The sequence below is a fragment of the Falco naumanni genome, chromosome 13, assembly GCF_017639655.2.
Source record: "Falco naumanni isolate bFalNau1 chromosome 13, bFalNau1.pat, whole genome shotgun sequence".
In the NCBI taxonomy this organism is placed as follows: Eukaryota; Metazoa; Chordata; class Aves; order Falconiformes; family Falconidae; genus Falco; species Falco naumanni.
Window position 1 is genome coordinate 23,668,453 of NC_054066.1, and position 22,571 is coordinate 23,691,023.

At 41.2% G+C, this 22,571-nt stretch overlaps 1 protein-coding gene across 1 annotated transcript in view; it reads left to right on the forward strand.

The window, feature by feature from the left end:
* Positions 1-22,571, forward strand: part of SPATA16 (spermatogenesis associated 16) — an 87,203-nt gene that overhangs the window by 41,071 nt on the left and 23,561 nt on the right. The window contains exons 6-8 of the mRNA XM_040613581.1: positions 12,546-12,690; positions 16,185-16,331; positions 16,571-16,683. Of these exons, the coding sequence (XP_040469515.1) occupies positions 12,546-12,690; positions 16,185-16,331; positions 16,571-16,683 (405 nt within the window). The remainder of the gene's footprint in view (positions 1-12,545; positions 12,691-16,184; positions 16,332-16,570; positions 16,684-22,571) is intronic.

Sequence of the window (22,571 nt, forward strand, 5' to 3'; positions counted from 1 at the left end):
ATTTCAGCACTGCTGTGAGTGCGAAGTGCATCTCATTCAGAGAATTACCCACTGGGCTAGCGTTTGCAGTGCCTGTGAACTTTCTTATATGCTTTCCAGCAGAGAAGTTCTTCTGTACAAAACAGTTTGATTTTTTTCCCCACTGGGTCAGACTCATTTAAAATCTCGAGTTCACAAACAGGTTTTACGAAGGGGTCATTTCTTCAAATGGAATGTCTTTTTTTGTCTCTTAACATTGCTATCCATTGACTTCCCTTCTTGATGTCATGGATACGAAGCTTCAAAAAATAAACTTTTAAAGGAGAAGCTGTCATAGCTGTCCTCTCCCCCAGGGGGTCAGACTGTCTTGCTATGTAACAGGGCCGAAAAAAGTGGCATGAAGGGCAAGATTCATCACGGTGCTTCCTCATGGAGTCTAAACCAGAAGCTGTGGTTGGACACAGCACAGAAGTGGGGCTACTGAATCGCTTCAGGCCATTACCATCATCTTCTAGATAGTAAGCGCAGTGGTAGGACCCTGGGTTCTCTCTGCTTCACTCCAGAGCTCACAGCTCGTTTCTCTTCCTGATGGAGAGTTCATGCCTGGGCCACCATGGACCCCTGTAGTACCAAGAGGCACAACCATCCTGTTTGCACCCCATTCCCACTCCTTCTCTGCCTTTCTCCTAAACCTGAGTTGCTGTCATCTCTGTCTGCAGAAGCTCTGAAATGTCAGTAGAGATCTAACCATTTGTTTGATCCCCCACCGTGCTTGATTTTCACTGGGAGACAGAGATTGCTCTGCAATTTTGTGCCTTTTGTGCGTATGCCTTAGCGTGGGCTAGGCTAGGGATTCAGCGGTATCTATGTGCTGACACACACGCAGTAGAGGCAGCTGGGTGCCCAGTACCGCTCCCACTCAAGTTAATAGCTAGCACTTAAGAAATGCTATTCATGAAGACGTATCCCCAGCACCAGTAACAACCTTTTTCCTTCTCGAGTTGATGAGTTCTGTGCACTCGGCGTCAGGGGTGACTTCAATGTCATTAGAGCACACAGCAACAATTATGCAGGATGATGTAGCATGTGACACTGCACTGGGACTTTCCACCACAGAGACACCAAGCAGAGGTAACATAATGTTTTTTATTAATATTCTCTCTATTTCACAGTGTAAAGCTGAAAATAACTTGTCACAACTATACATGCTCATGTGCCTTTGTAACCAAAGCAACAGCTATTGATGCACGCTTCTCTTGCTAACTACTCCTCTGCCCCAGAACACGCTAGCATTGCCTCACAACCATGAGCAAAATTTTCTGAGGAGGAAGGGAATAGATGGTGAACAGGACCCTTTGTTTTTTTACTTCTGTGAAGAAAGATTTTTAGATTAGATGTGTCACCCTCTGCTTTGATCAGTGGGTCATGTATATAATCTTCTGGTGTGTCATCGACTACTTCTGTTTCTTCTTTTCATGATTCTTTTAAGTGCTGGAAAAGGCTTTTCCTCCTCACTGTCCTCTTCTTCTTTCATGGCTTCAAAACATTGTACAGACCACTCGAATCCTTCAGCTGACATCTTTACTGCAAAAAATTCAGGCCCTTAATTCACATCTGCCAAGCTCTTTATTATTTATCCTACTTCTAAATCACTGGGTTTTCCCCTCCTGATCTATTTCTCATGGTTAAAGCAGTCTTTATCTTGTATCTCCTTTGGTTTTCTTCTCCTGATTTTGGTTTTATACTTTCCTTTGAACTTCTGCTATCCCTGACATCAGCTGCCAGGTGTCCTCTTTCTTCAAAACTCATCTTAAACATCCTCACATCGCTCCCCTCCTCATTACTAACTTTTACATATACCTTCTTCTTCAGCAGTGATCTGTTCCATGTGACTGTGTACCTCCTCTTAGGCACACTACAAGGTTTGTGCTGACAGGTTTTTAAAGCCAGATGGGTTTATAGTGAGGAATTATCTGACTTCCTGCATAAAAACACAACAGAATTGCACTCTTACCTTCCTGCATTGGTGCCAAAAGAGGAAAGCAGAGACTGATTTTGAGAAAGTTAACCAATCCCCATTTAAACAGTTTAATAATAAAATATTTACTATAACCCATCTAACAGATGATTTGCTGCATGGTTGTCCCCTGTTTCTCCCCCACTTTACAAACTGGAATCTTGGCCAGTCCAAACTTTATATTATGCATTCATCTCTGAAAGCTTAAAGATCCTTTAGCACTTGTTATCCTCTCCCTGTATATGTACCTATGGATCATGATCAAGGCAACTTTAAATATTCTTTTTGATTAGCTTTTTGATTAGCTTTCTTTGATTATCCCCTTTAAAGTAAATCATCTATTTCTGGATCTTCTGTACAGTGATCTGCAATACCTAATGCCCTGTGTTGGTTTTGAATATTAATACCCACCTTCCGTTCCACTCTGAGATAAAGGTATAATGCTGATGAGAGATGAAAAAGTAATTTGCAATGGATTATATCATTCAGTAAGTTGGGCCTTTTTCTTTGTTCAAATATTTTATTCTGTGGATTGAAAATTACAAGTTAACATATAATCAAATGGATGCCTTCTTTTTCGTAACCCACTACGGAATATGCATTGGATGATTTGTGTATTGGCCATTAGATTAAAGATAGGCGAGTTAAATAGAGTTCATCACAATAAATAATACCGTGAAAGTTATTAAATGTATTATGGTAGATATTTTCAAAGTGGTAGCAGCAAGACAAAGTTTAAACTAACTTATTACTATAATCAGGTAAGCTTGCTAGCATTTGTCATCAGCAATGTGATTTCTCAGCTGGCGACAGCAAAACAAACAATGAACTTGAGATATTTCATCCCACAGTAAGAGTGCCTCTCCAAACAGCTCAGTTTTACTCACACCTTTGTAAATTATTTCCACTAGCTAAAAACTGTGCTCTATAAGCTGGGTATTTCATTCCACAAGTAAAAACATAGCGCATCCATACTACAATGTCAACAATGCCAACGTTATCAAACAGGAACTTTGCAAATATCTTGAAAGTAGCAGCCTGAGTTCACCAATATCTGCCGGCATGGACATCTTTGTATAAAGTGCCTTTGTTACCTAATTTTAAGCATCTCAGTCTTAACTCATTAGCACAGTACAAATGTATTTGCTTTTATTATTTTATTGTGAAAACCATGTGGCCTATTTGATACTAAAGTTTCTGCTCATTATGTGCTTATATCCAAAGTCAATCCCATCTAGCCAAAGTCTTACACTAAATGCCATTGCAGCAGAAACGCATACGTTGCAGAAACTAACAGAACCCCAGGAAGGCATTTCAAAGCTTGTAGGTTCATATCTGTATGCTTCCGTAACCATCTGTACTAAAAGCCTTAATTCCATAACGTAGCTAATGTGTATTTGCTACAGCTCAAATGGAGACCTTTAATTTGCATTGGAGTAAACTGGGCTTTTAGCTTTAGTTCCAGTTCAACCCCAGTGTTTTGGCCAAGACTGCAGCCATCACAGAGCTGCTCTTGGCACGTTGAAAACACTGGCTCTGACTGCTGCGTGTGGAGCTCACAAACTTGTGTTTCTGAGAATATTTCTGTCAGCTAAACTCAACATCACAGAGAAAGCTTCCAGTAGCACATGCATTGGCTGACACAGAGGTTTGGATATTCAGACATTTGTTTTGCTCTCTCGTTGCTGTTATGAACATCAGGTGCTTCCATTTCAAAAATCTGGGCTGTTGCAAGCACAGAGAAATACACATATCACACAACAAAGCAAATGATAACCCAGCCCTGCAAGGTGGCTGAACACCTAGTGTGCAGCGATGAGTGCTGTCAACTCCTTTAGAGCTCAGCTTTATCTCACACCCTGTGGGGTGACGAGCCAAGGCAAGAAAGTTAGAAGGAAAAAGCTCTCGGCAGCCAAAACTTCCTCTACAGTCTCAGCCAGGGATGAGGCCCATCAGCAGTCCTGCATGCTCATGCTTGACCCGTGTCCTGCTATGGAGCGTGAGGTTTCCAAGCTGGCAACGGCAGGGATGTTTTGCAATCCTCCTAATGGAATGACTGATAGGAGCTGACAGGCAGCCTCTCAGGGCAGCCTGGCCATCATATCACTGAGAAAATGTATTTCTCATTAATTCTTGAGGCTATTTTAGCAGATCATGCTGTGCCACACTTCACTGCAGAAAAGTCCCTTCTTTAATCAAATCTGGGGGAATATCCCATTGAGGTCAATGACTGTTGTGTGTACAGGCAGAAGTAAGTGTCTAATATGCGTAAGCCTATATTGTCTCAGAGGTCTGTGGAGATTGTTTCTGCTTTAAGAATTAATTTTGAATTTTCTTGTGTCAGAAAAGAGGTAACATTTCTCTTATCCCTCTTCATAAAAACCAATAGGCAATCCTCCCTCTTCTGTATCTATGGCCATTTTGAAGGACACTTGCCTTGAAGCACTCAGCTTTTAATTTTCTGGTGGAAAATTGGGATGTAATGCTTTTCCTTCATCCTACACATTAGAACGAAAAGATTTTGGCCCATAAGCAGGGAGATCAGTTCATTCTTAAGACAATGCACTGATATCTAGATTATCTCAGCACGGCTTCTGACCAGTGCATGGATTTCTTGTGTTCTCATTGCCTCATGGCTATTTAATTATTAACATTTTTTCAGTGTAGAATGGGCCTCTTCCTATGTATGCCATTTCAGGGACTCAGACCAGTCTGGTTTTGGAATGCACTGTTTATAAGACATAATTCTCAGCTGCAAAAAATCAGCTTCATTCTGCTCTCAGGTACACTAATAAAAGTATGGAGTAATTGAAAACTGGATTGAGAAGGCAAATAAAATAACATAACAGAGAGTTGCTATCATGTTGATACTGATTTGGGAGCTTCTTATTGCTCTTGTTATTGCTGGTACTTCCATTCCAGAAACAATTCTACATGTACAGAACTAAGGAATTAACATTTTTCTTGTGTTCTTTCTCCTTTAATAATATCTACCTCCATGTGTTTTCTACCTACTTTATTTTTCTGGTACCAGATCATTCATAGTACAATAACTGTTGTTTGTATCGTACTTATATTTACATGCTATGAGAAGTTATTAGTTTAAACGTCACAATTATTAAAACAGATGGATTAATTGCTCTAATTTCAGGAAAGATGGATTTATTTAATACTAGCTTAATATAACAGGCAACACATACCTTGCTGTAGCTGTTGAAATCCCAAAATGAAACAAAATACCAACCCAATTAGGATTTTAATTGTTAACAGAGGCCCATAAATCATGTCTCAAAGATGCTCAACATGAACAACCTGGCCAGCAAAGCTCCAGACCATTTTAAATACCTACAGGGTAGCTCAAAAGTAATGTGTATATTTCACAAGTAGAATTTTCAATTCATTCTGGCTTTTACTGGGTTGCAAAGCAGAGCTTTAAGATTTACAAAAGAAACCTGAGAAATCAGCGTAAAAAAAATATTTTGTGCAGTTCTCAGGCCCTTACTGTTCCCTTGAGTTGCAAAGGTCCTTAAGAAGTTACACATTCATTATCCTCTTCCCTTTTTTTGTATACCATCTTCTTTCTTTAGGGAGGTGAAACTACAGGCAGGAATTTGCGCCATTCCCAAGATTGCTACTGGTTATGTGGCCTTCCATTTGCACATCTGCTCTTGAAGAACTACAGAGACATCACACAAAAATACATATAGTCACTTTTCAGAAACACCTCTACGTACAGTCAGCTTGTCTTCTACTAAATTAGCAGCCATTCAGCCACACAAAGTAGTTTGCTATTGCAATGACTTGGGCATGATTTCTCACTGCCCCTTTGAACAGTGCTGTCCATTTTACAGGCTAACCACATCAGTCACCGTCTTTGGCTGGCTGGTTCATCTCTTCACATTTAAGTCAAGTTCCCAAAAGATGTTGAGCTCAGTGCTAGGAAGGACCGACATCTCCTTCAGTTAGTTTCTGCATTTTAGTTTCCTTTTGTTTTTTTGGTTTTGGGGTTTTTTTTTTTCCTTTTTGGGCTAAAAGTCCTGAAAAACCCCTACAGCAAGTATCCCCTTTCTTCCAGAAGTATTTCCTTACCAGGGTCACTCCCTGTCTCTCAAGCACTTGCCTGAACCCCATGGTTTAAGCCTAACTGCCAACTAAGTACCACACAGCTGCTGGCTTACTCCCTGCCCCAGAGGTATGGGGAGGAGATATAGGAAAAAGGTAAAACTTATGGGTTAAGATAAGAAAAAAATAATAAATAAATTGAAATAAAATATAATAAATAAATAAATAATAATAATTGTAATTAGAAAGACAGAGAGAAATAAAATCCAAAAGGGAAAAATACCCCAAGTATGCACAATATAGTTGTTTACTCACCATCCACTGACCGATGCCCAACCTGTCCCCAAGCAGTGAAAGGCAGGCCCTGGTCAACATCCCCCAGCTTATATACTCAGCATGACATTCTAAGGTATGGAATACCCTAAAAACCCTTTGGCTAGTTCAGGTCAGCTGTCCCGGCCATGTCCCCTCCCAGTTTCTCATGGCCCTCCAGCCCTCTTACTGTCAGGGCCTGAGAAACTAAAAAGTCCTTGACTTAGTGTAAACATTGCTTAGCAACAGTTACAAATATCAGTGTGTTACCAACATTATTCTCATACTAAATTCAAAATACAGCATCGTACCAGCTACTGCAATGAAATTTAACGCCACCCCAGCCAAAACCAGGACAATGAACCGCCAGATGGATGCAGCATCCAGGCGCTGGCCAGCGGGTTCTGACTACATTCATGTACAGCACTCGGCGATGCTCAGCCTTTAGCTCTGCCTGTCTGAGTTAAGATGCCTGTCTGAGCCCAGGCTACCAAAGCTGCTCAGCTGAGCACAGTTTATAATCCCCTTTCACATAAAAATAACCCCGCTGTTTAAACCGTGACCCATTCCTGACATAGCAGGAGCCATGTGGAGCTGACCCAGCACCTGCTGAGGACTTGTGATGGAGAAAGGCTTCTCCCAGCACTGGAAAGGCCGTCCTGCTGCTCAGAGCAGTCACAGTGAATTGCCTTATTGGAATTAGGGTATTTCTCACCACGAAATCTCTCGTATCTTTAAGAAAGGGGCAATATTAACAAAACTGGTTAAAAGCTGTGGGTTTGGCCAATAGCTTCACGTAGAGAACTGGCCTGTTCATGGGGGTGGTTCTTTGATGTTTGCACCCACTACCCCACTGCCCCATTGCAGATTTATGTCTGCCTCCGTCACCACGCCAGGGAAGCGTGTCTGCACTGCAGCTAGCTGGGTGCGAGAGCCTGCCAGCATGGCACGGCACTCACGCTGCCTGTCCATGGGAGCTCAGCTCACTCTGCTGGACCGGCTCTGCTCACATCACGGCATCTCGGGGAGCCGCAAGGTCCCAGCTGGGGCAGGGGTAGGTGGCCCAGGCCAGGAGCCACCTCTGCAGGGATGCTTGGAGCTAGAGCTCCTGCCTGTACAGATACACACGGTAGCTACCGATGGCAACAAACCGTAACCCAAGCAGGAGCAGGGGCTCACCTTGTCAATGCTGTGGATCAGCCTTGCAAAGCAAATACAGCCTCTGTGTCATTGGTCTCAGGGTTGCTCCACTGCAGCAGAGAAACACTGAAATCCTTCACATTTACCCCTGTGCTGAGATGAAAGGGGAGGATCCTCAGCTGGTAGCATGTGGTAGAAGAGCTGAGGACTCCTGTGGCACCCTGTGCACCTGAGTTTGTAAGAGCAGAGCAGGGGCTGGTGTGCAGAGAGCTTCCCAGGACCAGAGTGGCATCCCCACATTTCTGCTCAGTTTTCCCACCTGCCACCACCATGAACAGGGAGTTTCAGAGCAGCCTCCAGCCTTTCCCATAGTCTATGTATTCCAGGGTTTTTCTTTAATGAATAGTGATCTCTTTGGAAGAATATAAAGCATGGATTTCTTTTCTTCCAAAACATAAAGAGACACTTACTAGAGTATCAATCAGATCTTGAAGCCTAAGGTAACCTATTTGCAATACCTCTGCCTTTCAGAAGTCAGCAGAATACAGAGATCTATCGCTGTGGCACTCTGCAAATCCGCTTTCAAAATACACTGCATACAAAATAACTCACAGAGACTTAAATACGTTAATAACTTAAGAACCTAAATAAGCTGATATTTGATGTGACCTACATTAATGGGGAGGCATTACATGGCAGATAAGCAGAAAGTTCTCATCTATTGTATAATACACGATTTATTCTTACCATAAACATATTGAGAAAAGGATATGCTCTGGCATTCTGTCTACTTATTTTTCCAGCAGAAAAAAAAAATATATAAAAATGATGTAAGAAGATCATGCTGTTGAGAAGATATTCATATCACAACAGCAACAGACTTAGTGGCAGGGCTGCCAGATACTTCTTTAAGGTTGCAAATATATAGAGAAAAGCGCATAGGTTGCACTGCAGTGTGCCCATAATTCTAACTACCAGCCTGAGTGGAAGCAGTTCATAGAAGAGGCTAATGGCTTTACCCTGACTGATATCATTGCATTAATAAAAATCATCAATAAAAGCATCAATTCCTGCTGTACTGTAAATGAGACAGTGGCTGAGTATGCACTGCAGCTGCAAGATAAGGCACTAGAAAGATATCTAAATTTTTGGCTAATTCTAGATGTCAAGATAATTGGATTTTCCAAATTAAACCTTTCTGTAGTTAAAGAGGATTAAGGTTAGGGACTGTAGCAGGGAAAGCTGCTGTCACTGTTATGAAGAATTTTTTGCCACAGTGTCATTTTTCTTCTTCTATGTCTGCTCTAAGCAGGCAAAATGGCAAGATCTTCATAAAAATATTGAAGTAGCTCTATCATTTGCTATCAAAAGTTGGCATGGGAAGGCTTTGTTTCTTAGGCATCTACCTATCCGTTTTATGAGCTCTTAACAGAATTTTAGTGGGTGTTGAAGGGACAATATAAGATTGTTTAGGCTAAAGTTTAAGTTTTACTAAAAGGTCCATGAAATGTAACATTACTAGGATAGAATGCAAGGATATTGCAGAGCTGAGCTGCTCAGGGGAATATGTGGTCTTGGGTCAAATACAAGTTCAAACACTTGATCAAAACAAAGTTTGTTGTTTAGGAACCTCTTTTGGCTTTTGAATTGTCATGATAGCAATGTATGTCCCTCAGATTTTGTGAACACTTGCGTTTCTTGGAGGAATTAATTGGTATTTCAATAGAAGTGCTGACAATATAAATACTCCTTGAGACATTTTGTCTCCAGATGGTTTCTCTGCAGACTTTCTCCGATTCCCCACACTTCCAAAACAGGCATATAAACCTCCTGACATAGCAGAGCATGAGTCAGTCCCATAACTTCAAAAAGAAATCTTCCCTATCATCAGACTACTTTGCACCCTCTTCTTGAGCAAGTTCTTGCATCTTTGCTAAAGCAATAGATTTTGTCTGCTGCTGAGGTAAACCACCAAATTCAGCAGACTCATGTCAATCATAGTGTTTACATTATTGTGATTTGCTAGAGGAGCACTTTCTCATGGTTTAAACTCCTCTCAAGGACTCCATTTTTCTAACTCTGCTTGAATTGAAGGCTGGAGTGTAGCACCATGTGCTGAGATATTGCTGCAGGGCTCACTTGCAAGATATGCAAAAAAAAAAAAAAAAATCATCTTTCTTTATCATCTTTATCAGTTTAGCAGCTACCCCCATACTCATGAAAAAGCCTGACACTTCTTCCATGCCCAGGCCAGAACAGCAACACCCTCCCCGATGTATCTATGAGGACATTGCAGAAAGTACCCTTCAGATGCAGACACCGAAACACATGCAGATTGGAAAAAACAGTTGTCCTGCCCTCTCTGCAAGGACTCTCCTGCGAGTCTCTTGGAGCCATTACAATCCTCTCCACGGTGTGACTGTATCTTGAGTAGCTGCACAGTGTACAGCATGACAGATGATGTTCTGTAGGCATCCCTGTTTCCTGGACACGTTGCCAGATATTCATCCATGGGTATGGACTTCAGTGCATAAAGTCTTAAGCAGAAAGATCCTTAGGGATGGTATCGTATAAAGTTTTCTCCTCCAAAGTTTTTATGGGCTGAAGTTTTATATCCTTAAAGACTTTACCTCATAAAAATCCAAGAGGATAATAAAACAAATAGCATCTATGTCCAGGGTCAGTAGCTTGGGGAAAAAAAATGCTCTTGGGTAATAAGAATACCTTCAGTAGCACTACTGACCAGGAACTATGGCTCTGTTCTTTTCTCCATTGGCTGACATTTTACCGTTATGGCCCTCTGAGCCAGTCGCTATTTGCATGCTGTGCAGAACAGCCATGGGGACATGGCTGTTATTATATTATAGGTGTGACTTTGAACTGTTCTTGAGGATGATAAAGCCAAAAGTGAACTTTGCAGGCAGGATACAGAGCTCGTCTGGTCCAGCTGCTCAGTTTCATCTCACTGCCTCGCTCCATGTATTTTAAACCTGAAGTGTACAGATACACCCAAAAACATGTTACATGCTCATATTAACCCAGATTAGGAAATGGCTGCCAAACTATAGAAAGTAAGCAGAACACCCAACCTCTCACACAAAATAAGGCTGACCTAATTCTGTGGCTACATTTACACATGAAATTCAGTAAAACTTGAACAAGTAGGCCTTTGCTCTTTTAAAAATGTACCTTGGAAAGCTAGATCGGTACCATTGTTTTGCTACTGATCCTCTAAGGGCCCTGAACGACAAGATAATTAAAGTCCATAGAAATATGAAATCCCAAAATCACTTTGCTACAAATCAGTGCAGGCTAGTAAGTATTCCCATAGGGAGGAACAGGCACGTATCCATTCATGGGCCCCTGAGCTCCTGGCAGGAGGACACACTCGCTATTTTCTGGTCTGATACCTCTAGATCTGTGGCATTAACCACAGATAACACAGCTGTGCCCATGGAGAGCTGGAACTCCTCCTCACTGGGGAGGGAATGTTATTACTGCCCCAGGTGGTCATGATACTATCGCACACATTTGAAGCTTGTTAATTTTCCAGGGCTAAATACTGGCCACTCCAGACTGCTTCCATTCCAGTAAACGAAGGATAATGGGCTGACTAGACATAGTAATCCAAAATACAAATGAATCCCCAGTGATACCCTTGACACCCAGGTCGAGCGTTCAGTGTAAGAGCATTTGGGGTGCACATACAGCAGCCTACCCCAATCTTTGCTCAAAACTATTCTAGCATTTCTATGGTATTTCTTCACACCCCACACCAATAAAAAGGATGGAAATAAACTGACATAAGACTATATCAGAGGACCTGTTGTCAAAAGCTGTTAAAGAGAAGGACCTAGATACCTGACTAATTGGCACTCTCAGCCTTCCATTCTAGGTTGGTGGGAGCAGTCATCAGCTAAACAAATGACTCATGGAGGCACACTATGTCTTGGATAATTTTACATAGGTGGAGGATAAACTGCGGAACAAAACTGAGGACTTGTCAATAAAACACCAGGCTAGTCCCATAATGATATCTTCTGTGAATCATTTCAGTGTACAAGATGATCTGGGAGATTCATACACCCGGTTAAAAAAATATATCTTTTCCTCTCATGCTTTTCCAACCAACTCTATTAACTTGGTGTTAGTATTGTCGCTATTAAACGTGCTTACGCTTCTGCCAAGATAGATTAATGAAGCCTTGCAGTTCCCCCAGTTTCCAAAAAGAACTGCCCACGTCAAGACAACAAAATCTTTGTGGGCAACAGTAGCAGCCCGAGCAGTGCTGAACGTGATCTTCCACAGATCCCAACCCAGGAGGAACTGCAGCTCAGCCTCCCCCACGCTGATCGATAAGAGTACTGAGCGAGGCTGTTTCCAGGCTGGTAGCTGCTCCTGGCAGCTCCAGCACCAGTTCATTGGGGTCCACTGAGTGTGAAATCCACCTCTCAACATCAGACCAGCACAATGCGTCATTTGAGTCATTTTTAAGGGATGACAAGGTTCATAAGCTTTGTGTTGCCCTCTGCACAGGAGTGAATTTCATTCTTAATGTAAATGGTGTTTAAATGCAATATTTTAAGACTAATATTCCATACAGGAACAGTGTCTGATTCATGCCAACCCAAGGGGTAATATGAATGCTTAGTATTGTTTAACCAGCTCCCAAGGACTGAATAAAACCCTCAGATGAAAGATGTGACCTTCAGAGAGCATGGAACCACTTTTTCTTTTCATCTAAAAGATAATTTATCTAATACTTTTCTCCTCATTGAAGACATAGGCTTGCTGCACTGAAAACTGTTTACAAATGTTCTTTCTCCATTAAATTGATTTTCTGAGTATAGATAGGCAGTGTTTTCTGGAACTAATTTAAATTCCCCTCTAATTAATATTCAAGACCAAAATATGTTATCTTTGCATGACTGTGCAATTATTAAAGGGAAAATATCATCTGTGAAAGTAATTATTTTTTTTTTTTTAACTAGCCATTAACCAACATGAAATGTATAATTTCTTTGCCTTTTTTTAGGCTATGTTTGAGGAAGCCATCAGTGAAGTATCATTTTCAGTTATGTATACACCATTTGTGACAGAAGTCAAGGCTGACAAAATAAGCAAGATAAAGGACATGTTTGCTAAAGAGCGCCCTGATTACGCGGAGCACATATATGCAGGTAACAGCAGATTTCACATGCTCTTAAGAACTGTATACTGTTTGTGCATGTGTGGAGTTGGCTGAAAAAGAGTCTGAGCGCTCCAGACATTTCTGCACTTCTGGCAATGGAAATGAACTTCTGAGATTTGCTCTATGATTGTACATGATTTAGGTAATCAAATCAATGCTTAGGCAAAGTACAGACTTTATGCTGCAAATTCCCATAAAGTTGATTTTTATCCATGCAGCCCCATGCTTCCATTGTTGAATTTCATTATTGCAACTAATCTTTTCTTCAGAGGTAGATTTGCAGTGTATCTCAGTGACAGTGAGGCTCAAGTTCATTCCCATCTCCGTGGATTTCCGTCGGTCACCAATGGCCAACCCTGCAGCAGAGCTTTCGCTTTCCAAAAGTATCCTCCCTCCTACAAGCACTAATGGACTGACCGCCACCTTTGAGAGCATCTCGGCTGCAGGGATGGGCATAGCCACATCTCCTTCAGCCTGTTGAAGGCAAGTAGGATGCAGAGTGAACAAGGGCTTTTTGCAGGGCTTGTTGTCATCTCCTGGCAGAGTGAACTCAAATAGCATCTCCTGAAGTAAACAGATGCTTAAATTCTGGTGACCACAGCCTTATTTCAAGAGGAATGGCTATTTTAGTGCCAAGTGCTCCACTGCTAATAAAAAAACCCTTTCCTTTTGGTATAATTAATTATAGCTCATGAGTTGGAAACGTGACGTTCCTGTACAATTCTATACATTTTGCAGAGAAACATACTCTAGTTCATATATTACAGTATATCATTTAGTACCTGCTGCTTCAGTATCTGTCAGTGAATCAAGGTGAGTAATGTAGATGAGCTGAAATAATTAGTAGGAAATAATTAGAAGTACCTCCTTAAGGACATTTCTTGCAGCACCACAGTATGTATATGAATACCTTACAATCTGCTGGAGTAACAGTTAGACTTGACAATCTTAAAAGTCTTTTCCAATCTAAACAATTCTATGGTTCTATGACATTTTGGCAAAAGAGAGGCAGGAGGATAAAAGGCATTTCTTATTAGCATTAACCTGGTGACTCGGAACATAGCTGACCCTGATAACACTTGCCTTTGAGTTGGTGATTGAGAAACGTAAAGGGAAAAGTACATTTTTCAGGTCAAATTCTGGGAAGCCCCTGTCTTCGTCAGACAAACTAGGTATGTTTTAGACACCTCTCACTGCTGCTTCCAGCAGGGTCATCGAAAAGGCTGATGTGCTTCCCGCACCCTGCCAGAGTTACACCCAGGTCAGACGAATTAGTCCTTGCAGCATTGCTGAGCCCCAGTGCTCAGCAGGCAAAATAAGGCTCCCAAAAGGATACACATTGCATCTTTGGGGAAGAAAAGAAAATCCAGTTGAAACACACAAATAGGAATTAGGAAACCAAGCGTTTACCACAAACCAACGTGAATATTTAACACAAGTAAACTTGTCTTGTTTGGGTTTGTTTCACTTTAAGAAACCAGCGTGAAACTAGACTGTGCTGTGCAAGCTGCAGACCACCCATGTACTGGGTTTGTGGCAGGAGCTTTAGGGCGGTTCAAAGAGGGAAAATGAGGACATATCAATCACAGAGGTTGTAAAGTCCCTGTCTACTGTTTACTTGCTTATGTGACTTTGTGGAGAATTTCCTGGAACAAAAGTCTTGGCATTAAAAGGAGTATAAAATAAAACTCCCTGATCCAATTTTAAAAAAGATAACTTCGTATTTCACATAAGCCCCTCAATGTACAGCAAGGGTGAGGTTTTCTGAAACTAAGTTTGTGGTTTGTGTTCATGTATCGCTGGATGACTTTGAAAGAGTCACAAGTCACTTTTTTACTCCTCTCATTAAGGAAAAGGAAGAAGGGGGGGTGGGGTGGGGGTGGTAAAAGATGCCAGTCCTACACTTTAGTCAATTATAAAACAGACTGAATAAAGCCAGTTCTGCCTTCAAATGTGTTTGTTTACAAAAACCTATTGATTAAAAGAATTGCTTCAATTTTAAACAAGTTTTTCTGAGTGCACATCCGGGGATTGCTGACGTTTCTAAGAATTAAATGGGATGGATAGCCAGGAAAAAAACAAACAGTATCAGGGTTTTGAGAACGCAGTGGTGTGAGAGATCTCACACAGCTGGGACCTCTCCCAGCCTCCCTCCATCCTGTGCTGGAGACCCTCTCAGACAGAGCAGGCGCAGCTCTTTTTGCTAGACTTGATACTGGGGGAACTCACAGTACTGTTAGGTGAAGCCAACCAAAGCAGTAGGGGTTACTCAACTTACCTATTGGGATCTGACCTAAAATCACACTGCTCACCAAAAAAACATCACAAGCAACAAGTTTAGCTCATTGTTGGTGCAGTACCACTGAGCATTCAACCTGCAGGTCTGTATCTTACATAGGAGAAATTAAAACTATGAGCAGAGCCCATTTTAACACTGGGTGTGAAATACCAGACGTCTCACGAACATGTTATTTTAAATAACCTTCCTATTCTGTAACAATCATCTGCCCAATTTTAGTCCAAGTTCTGCTGGAGTGTAAGGACTGAATTGATTTCCAAGTTTCCCTTACTGCCAAGGAAAAGGAACAGCTACACATTTACATCCAAGTGTACAATGCAGTTTGTTGCAAAATTGAGAATCCATCACAAGCAGAATATGCTGCAAGGGAATATCAGGTCCACTCGTTTTGATTTATGTAGGGGTAAGTCCGGGGAGCTCTGAGTGGGGTTCTCCATTTGTCACTGTGACCGTGCAGCCTGGCATCTTAAAAGCAGGGCTCACTGAAAACAGAGCACTCCTTTGTGAAAAGTGACACTGACATTCAATCTAGGTTTATATTTCGCAGGGGGAAGGGAGGGAGGAAAGGGTTGGTCTGATTCCCTAAGCAAAGGTGATTTATACGATTGCTTTGAGCATCTGTCCTCGCCGAGGTCAGGGCAGACGGACTCAGGTGCTACACAGGTTTTTTTGGCAGCGGCAGTCACAAACTCTGGACAAGCCACAGCACAGGCTGTCACGTGCCAGCTGGGTGGATCAGAAAGGACATGCAGGAAGCCTGAGACTATGGTGGTAGTGATGGTAAAAGCACAAACCTATAGGAAATAAAACCTTACAAATTCAGGGAGCAATAGAACAGCTTCTTTTGCAGTTAAAATATCAGGATGTTACGTTACCCAGGTGTTGAGTTATTAATGCTTTGGCTGATCAGCATTGAAAAGTGCATAAGCAGAAAGAACGTCTTTTATCTTATGCATCAGCAAAATTTAAGCTGTTGATTCAAAAGGGTGCAAAGGTTGGAATTTCAAAACCCAGTTTTGAAATAGCTGGATGGGTTGGTTTTGTCACCTTTGTTTTGGCAAGCTTTCTAGATTACTTTTCACTCCTCCTTAGTCTTCCTTTTTTTTTCCCCTCCAAAAAAGTAACGTCTCTTACAACTGAAAAGACATGTGACAGTGGAAATCATTTTCATTTTCATATTCCAGATCCTCGTGGATTTCACATCCTGCCGCAGACAGCTGGGTGGCCATCTCTGCCTTCCCAGAAGTACTTACTGACTCTGGGCTTTAGAAACAAACATATTGGAAAAATCCTGGAAAGGTGGTCAACAAGAATACTGCCAATCTTTTCAGGTATGTCAACTTGCTTAATAGCTGGGATAGCTCAGGGGTGACCTCTACGATCCTTGCTAAATCGGGGGGGTCAGGGAGTTTCTTGGGATCCATTTCTCTGTGCCGGCAGCCCTGACTGTCCAGACAGCTCTCCTCATCCTCTTCTCTCCTCCTCCAGTTTACCCATCATCCTGCTAGATCCTTTATGGAAAATGTATACAAATAAATACAGTATATGGTTTTGTGATTTCATTCCCTAGACCGGGAAACACCTTTCAGTCCTGTCACAGAAGAAGAAACAGTAAGATATTGGGTTAACACCGGGAAAAAGATTGTGCCAGTAATGGATTTTATAAGAAGCACCAAATTAACTGTGAGTATAAAATTCACTTGCTGGTGTGTAGTGTGTATGGCAGCAGAAGCCTGTGCATGTGTGAATGACGTGTGCTTTTTGGTGGGTAATGCATTCCGCACATGTTCCTCCTGTGTCCGGAAATGCTCAGTGAATTGCATTAGGAACAGAGTTCAAATGGGGTTTAGATACTTTTAAAAATTAGCCCTAACTATTTAACAGTGTACCCAGTTTATATAAAATCACTTTGCATGCAATTTTCTCAAATCTTTATGGCCTATTATATTATAACCCTACTTCACATAACCACCAAAACTACTTGCCATATTTAATACCCATAGTATACTACACATATCACCAGGATCTCCATCAAGAGTTAATAATTGCTACTTGAAGCGTTTCTAGTGTTTTAGATCCTGATCCCTACGTAGTGAAGTATGTGAAATAACCTTCAAATCTGTTACAACCATATTGAAGGTATATTAGTTAATTCTACTCCATACTTTCTGCAATAATGTACACAGCTTTTTAGCACCATGGCTTTTGATTAGTACAAAAGGTCAAAAATCAAATTTGCATGTAGACTAGACTGTTTTAATGCAATTCTTAAATTATTCTCCTGAAAATAAGTAGAAGAAGCCTCTCCTCCCCAGACTGTAAATGCTAATGTTAACGCTTTTTCCCTAGCAATAACAGTTTTTTAGTTTTCTCTGTGTTGAAGGAATCACAACCATTTCCTCATCAGCGGTGTCTTAGCAAATCACAGGATTTATATTCTTAGGTTTTGATACCAGATAGGGCGTTGACAAAAACTGCTACTTAGCAACCCCTAGCAAAAGAAACATTAGCTAGATATTTGGGGAAGCTATATCTCCTTTACTCTCAGAGAGCAGCTGCTGGAACAACAGTAAGTGCTTGAACTCGCATGCTTAGTGGGAGGTAAAGGTACTTCGTGTTTCACCAAGATGGGCACTCGTAAAGCATCTGCATCGGTGTGAGGCAGGTGGAACAGGCTGAGGGCAAACACCCCCAAAGAAACACACAGCTGCTGCTTTCCAGTTCTTTCCCGAAGCCATGTGCTACTGGCTTCAGATGACCAAAAGCCCAGGTTATTGATGTGCAGGCTAATAGAAGTGGCATCTCTGGGAAAGTGAAATATCTGTTACTGCTGTGTGCATTGGACTTTGAACATTTAAGCTAGAAGTATAAACAGACAGTGGGTTGGGTACTGGATACAGAATAAAACCCTGGTCTTTCTGAAAGCTGCAGTAAAGCTCCAATTTAAAAAAAAATAATAACCCCACAATTCTCTATTTGAATAAAACATAGAGCTTTTAGAGGTGAGAATCCTCTACTGCGGTTGTTCAGTCTCTAATGAGTATGAGAAAGAGAAAAAACCCTTGAAACTGGGTATCTTTTGGATTCCCCATAACCACCCTATTCTGTAAATGAATTTGGAGGAACAGGATCACATGGTTCAAGCAGACATACATGGTATCTGGTATCCAGAGTACAAGGAAAAGAAACTCATCACGTAAGAGATAAGAGCAGAGTGGTGTGCTAAGATTGCTCAAGCCAGTCCCCACTAGCTGTATGAATTTACACTGCTCCTACACAGTAATATTTTCTACCAGCTCTAGACCTCACCTCATGCATTTAAATATTTTTGCTGAAACAAAAGAAGGCTCCCAAAAATACAGAGTGAAATCCCAGCACCACTGAAGTCAGCAGCAAACTTGCCTTTTGTTTGAGGAGGTCAGCATAACATCACCATGGTTCAAACAAGGTCAACCCCAGTGCCACCTCCAGCAGCAGCCAAGAATGGGATAGCAGGTTTGAACCACGGTCCTACAGATTTATAATCAGCCATCAAGGGGTCAGTGTGGGAGCTTTAATGGAGGGGAGGAAAGCCCCAAGACAGAAGAAATTATCACTGAGTTTGAACAAACAGCTGCCAAATCCACATCTGTTATGGGTGGAAACATAGTCACTTTTCCCTTCCATTTTCGTAGCGTTGAATGATCCAGGCAAGGCAGAACCTCTGACCCAAAGAGCAAATGACAAAGGCAATTATACCTGATAATACAGATAGGCACAGGGCCAGAACTGCTCTGCTACTGGTGATTAAAATCTTTTTATGGGCCTGACAGATTTGGCCATTTTTGCCTTCCTTGAAAAAAAAATTCATAGAGCTAGAAAAAAAGATTCCATCATATTTCCATCACACACAAACTAAATTAAAAAAATCTGCAAGACAAATTCAGATACAGACACTAGTTTTACAACTTACTTTGAGAAGAGAAACAAATATATTTGGTTTTTAATAGAACAAACTTTCTGCCCTCTACTTCATTTGCAAATGCAAACCTACAATCCAAATTGCAGTCCTAAACAGGTTTTTTTTGACAAAAACGTCTCTGTGCTAAAGCAGAGTTTATTAAGCCATGGCAACACTTAATATAAGTCTATTTTGCCACCTCAGTTTTGCAGCTACACAACCTAGAGTTAATTATATGATTTATACACACACCACTGTTGGTAAGATGTGAAGTTAAAGGTTAAAAAAGCAAAGCATTTTCTATTGCCCCACACACACACGCACTTCATAAAGAACAGCCAGTCCCGTTTCAATCCAGGGGACATTTGTGTACTGTAAAGCAAGAAGCATTTGAGAAAGAATGTCACAGTCTGGTCCCCTCTGGTCCCCATGCAGCATCAACTGCTGCTGCTGGGGAAATGTCATAAACCTCATCTACCCAGAAACACATAGCATATCACAAAGGTTATTTTATTTGCCTTTAAAAAAAATATATATATATATTAGTCAGATGTTCAGCTACTCCTGTCCCAGTCAAGATTACCAGCATTGACAAGTGGTTGTTCTGTCAAGTGATTTCACTGGGCTAATTCCTGCTGCTTTCTCCACACCAAGTTTGCCTTTCTCCTGCTGTAGTCCCCTGTTGATGGCACATGATGGTACTTAACAGGAGAAACAGCGGCCAGAGGGACTTATTAGACTGCTCATATTATAAAGGTGAACAAAACCTACCACATGATTCACAGCATGATACCTACATTTACAGATCTCACTGTTTTGTTGTCTATGTTTTAAGTAGAGGGAAAGTGTTTGCTACATACAGATTTCAGCGCACACACTTTCTGGAGGATACCAAGGGCATTGAAGAAACATTATGATGGATTTTTTTCTGCTTGTTATTTCAATACACTATAAAGGTGCTTGCAAGACATAACTTCATTCAGAGTTTGAGCTGAAAAATAGTGGTAACGACTCCACAGAACTGCTGGGGGGCATTCGACTTTTGCAAAGTGGTGCTCTTAAAGCTGATAGTTAAACATGCCACATGTATTGGATATGATAGATTGTGCTTTAAATCCAGACTGACCAGCCACTTTGCTTTTCCTTGTCTTTAGCTCTCAGCAATTAAACTTTATTTATAAATAGAAGCGGCATAACAGATGACTCCTTTCTTGAGTATAGAGAAAAGCAAAAAATGGGGCTGTCATCCCAAAATTCTCAATACATGAAAGGACACATGATTCACTCCTCTCACATGCTCTCCAGCTCCTTCTTGCAATGAAAGCCTGTCCTAGCTTTGGTCTGGTTGTTAGTGCTGGGTATTTAGCAATAGCAGGTAAACTCCATCCAGAACAGGCTTATCTGCTTTTTCATCCCAAAGTCAGAAGAATGAGGATGTCTCAGAGCCGATCCTCAGGCACTGGGACCTTATTTTTCTCCTAGAACGAAGGTCTTTAAAGATGCCTCTGGGGATAAACACCCTTTCGAGTCTTTTTTTTATTCTTATTATTTTTTAAAGTTTAAATTTAAAGGGAATTCATTCAGCAAAAAGTTTTCTGGGGAATGCTCTCTCCTGGGAGGACCCCTGCCTCAGACAAAACTGCCCATTATGAATAAAGTCCTCAAAAGAAAGTCCATCAATTGCTCTTTTTTACCTTTTTCTTTAAATTCTCCCTGGAATACCAGACAAGAGGGGTGAAGCTCATCCATAAAGTAACATAAAGTAACAGCATCATCATTCAATCATTTATTGTCTTAATATTGCATTAATACTGCATTTCTAACCAGGATGCAACTGCAACTTCATATACTGCATTTGTTGGTTCCTTTGCTACCTGATTTCTCAAATGTGTATCTCTTCTCTTTGTTAAAGGAGCCAACTCTTTTCCACTGAGGTCTCCATTTAAGTTTGCTCTTTACTTAACCTTCACTGTGCCTACCTGAGCTGGTTTCATCTTCATCTGATTGCTTGGCCACTTTATTATGTTTCTTTACTGCAGCTTAGTAGCCCCTTGAATTCTGCTATAGTTCATGTAATTCTCATCATGTGGTTCAGCTCCCCGTGGAATTTTTTCTCCTGCCAGCAGCAGTTATTTACTTTCTCTTTCTGCATTTTTCATTGTCACTGAAACGCCACCTCTGACAATGTTCAACCTCCTCTAATCCCTTCAAGAAAAACCCCCAGTGTCAGTTATTTATTTATTTACTTCCATCCTACTGTAAACTTAAATAGCATTGCCACGTCCACAGAGTGCGTGTTGGCACAGGTGCCCAATTTGTTTCCCATAGCTACATGGCATGCTCTCATATTTTTCTGGAGAGTCAAGCAGAGAAAAACTTGTTTTCTTTTTGCCTTTACTTTCCTAATCATTGGAGAAGCCCCCAACAGACACAGCATGATAAGAAAGGATTTTTACCTGCTTGCTTAGCTGATGACTCAATATATTCATTTCTTAGTGCTTACACAAAAAGGTTTTGGGTGGATTTCAAGAATAGCAGGGAAAAACCTTTTGCTGCAACTAAAATGTTGTGTGACTATTTCATGTTGATAACAGCTCTTTTTCTCTCATTAACTAATTGCTTCTCCTTATATTAATGCACACAGCTCTACCTGGGGACACAGCTATCTGGCTTTCAAACACCGGTGATTAGGTGGAGATGGGGCTTCATTTTCCTCCTTGCTTTAGAGCCATGCTAACTAGAGTGTGTCAGACTACAATTTCACATATCAGAGACCGGAGAAATCTTTTTTCTTGCTGATGTCTCCTACTAATACTAGGTCAGGTGCTTCGAAAAGGACTCTTCAAGTGTAAGAAGGCTGTCCTGATCTCCCTTCTTAGAGGTGGGTCAACAGAAGTTCATGAGAAGGTAGGCCTGGAAGGGCTTTTCTGGCTCCTCAAGTCAAATGACGTGTTATTATACACCTTTGTGTCACCAAATATCTTATTCACAAACTGAGTAAAATCCATCTCAGAACTAGTCAGGCTTTCTGCCTTTTCTGCTCTTGGCGAAACACATCGCAGACCTTTAACCTGAATTATTAGAAGCTTAATTGCCACCCCAGTCTTATTTGTACCTATTTATACACAATGGCCCTTCTGTTATCACTGTCTTTTATCTCTCCTTCCCTTTTCAGTTGTTTGCTCTCTTTGGAATTTAGCCCTGCATTATGTTTATTGAGAAGAGTAATAAGCTCTTGGCATTTTCATTAATAGACTAATCAAACCACACTTCTCTGAAAAGAGATATCTCCTAGCGTGCTGGCTTCTCTGCTCCATGATGCTTGGGTCTAAATTAACCTCTCCAAACACAGCTGACTGGAGCTATCTGCAATACTCCAGAGAACTGCTGACCAGAGCTTCTTTTCCCTGTGCAGTGCCTTATTCTCTCCTTCAGCTAATGGAAATACCAGTTCATTGGCTCAGCTCTTTCTTTTCCAATTTCTTTCAGATCTGGAGCTCCCAGGTTACAGCTGCATTCCTGCCACTGGTCTCCAGCGCATGGTCTTTTGTTTCATACTATTTTACAATTATTTTAGGTATCATACTAAAAGGGGTGAAATTAACTATACCAGGATTATCCATATTTGTCT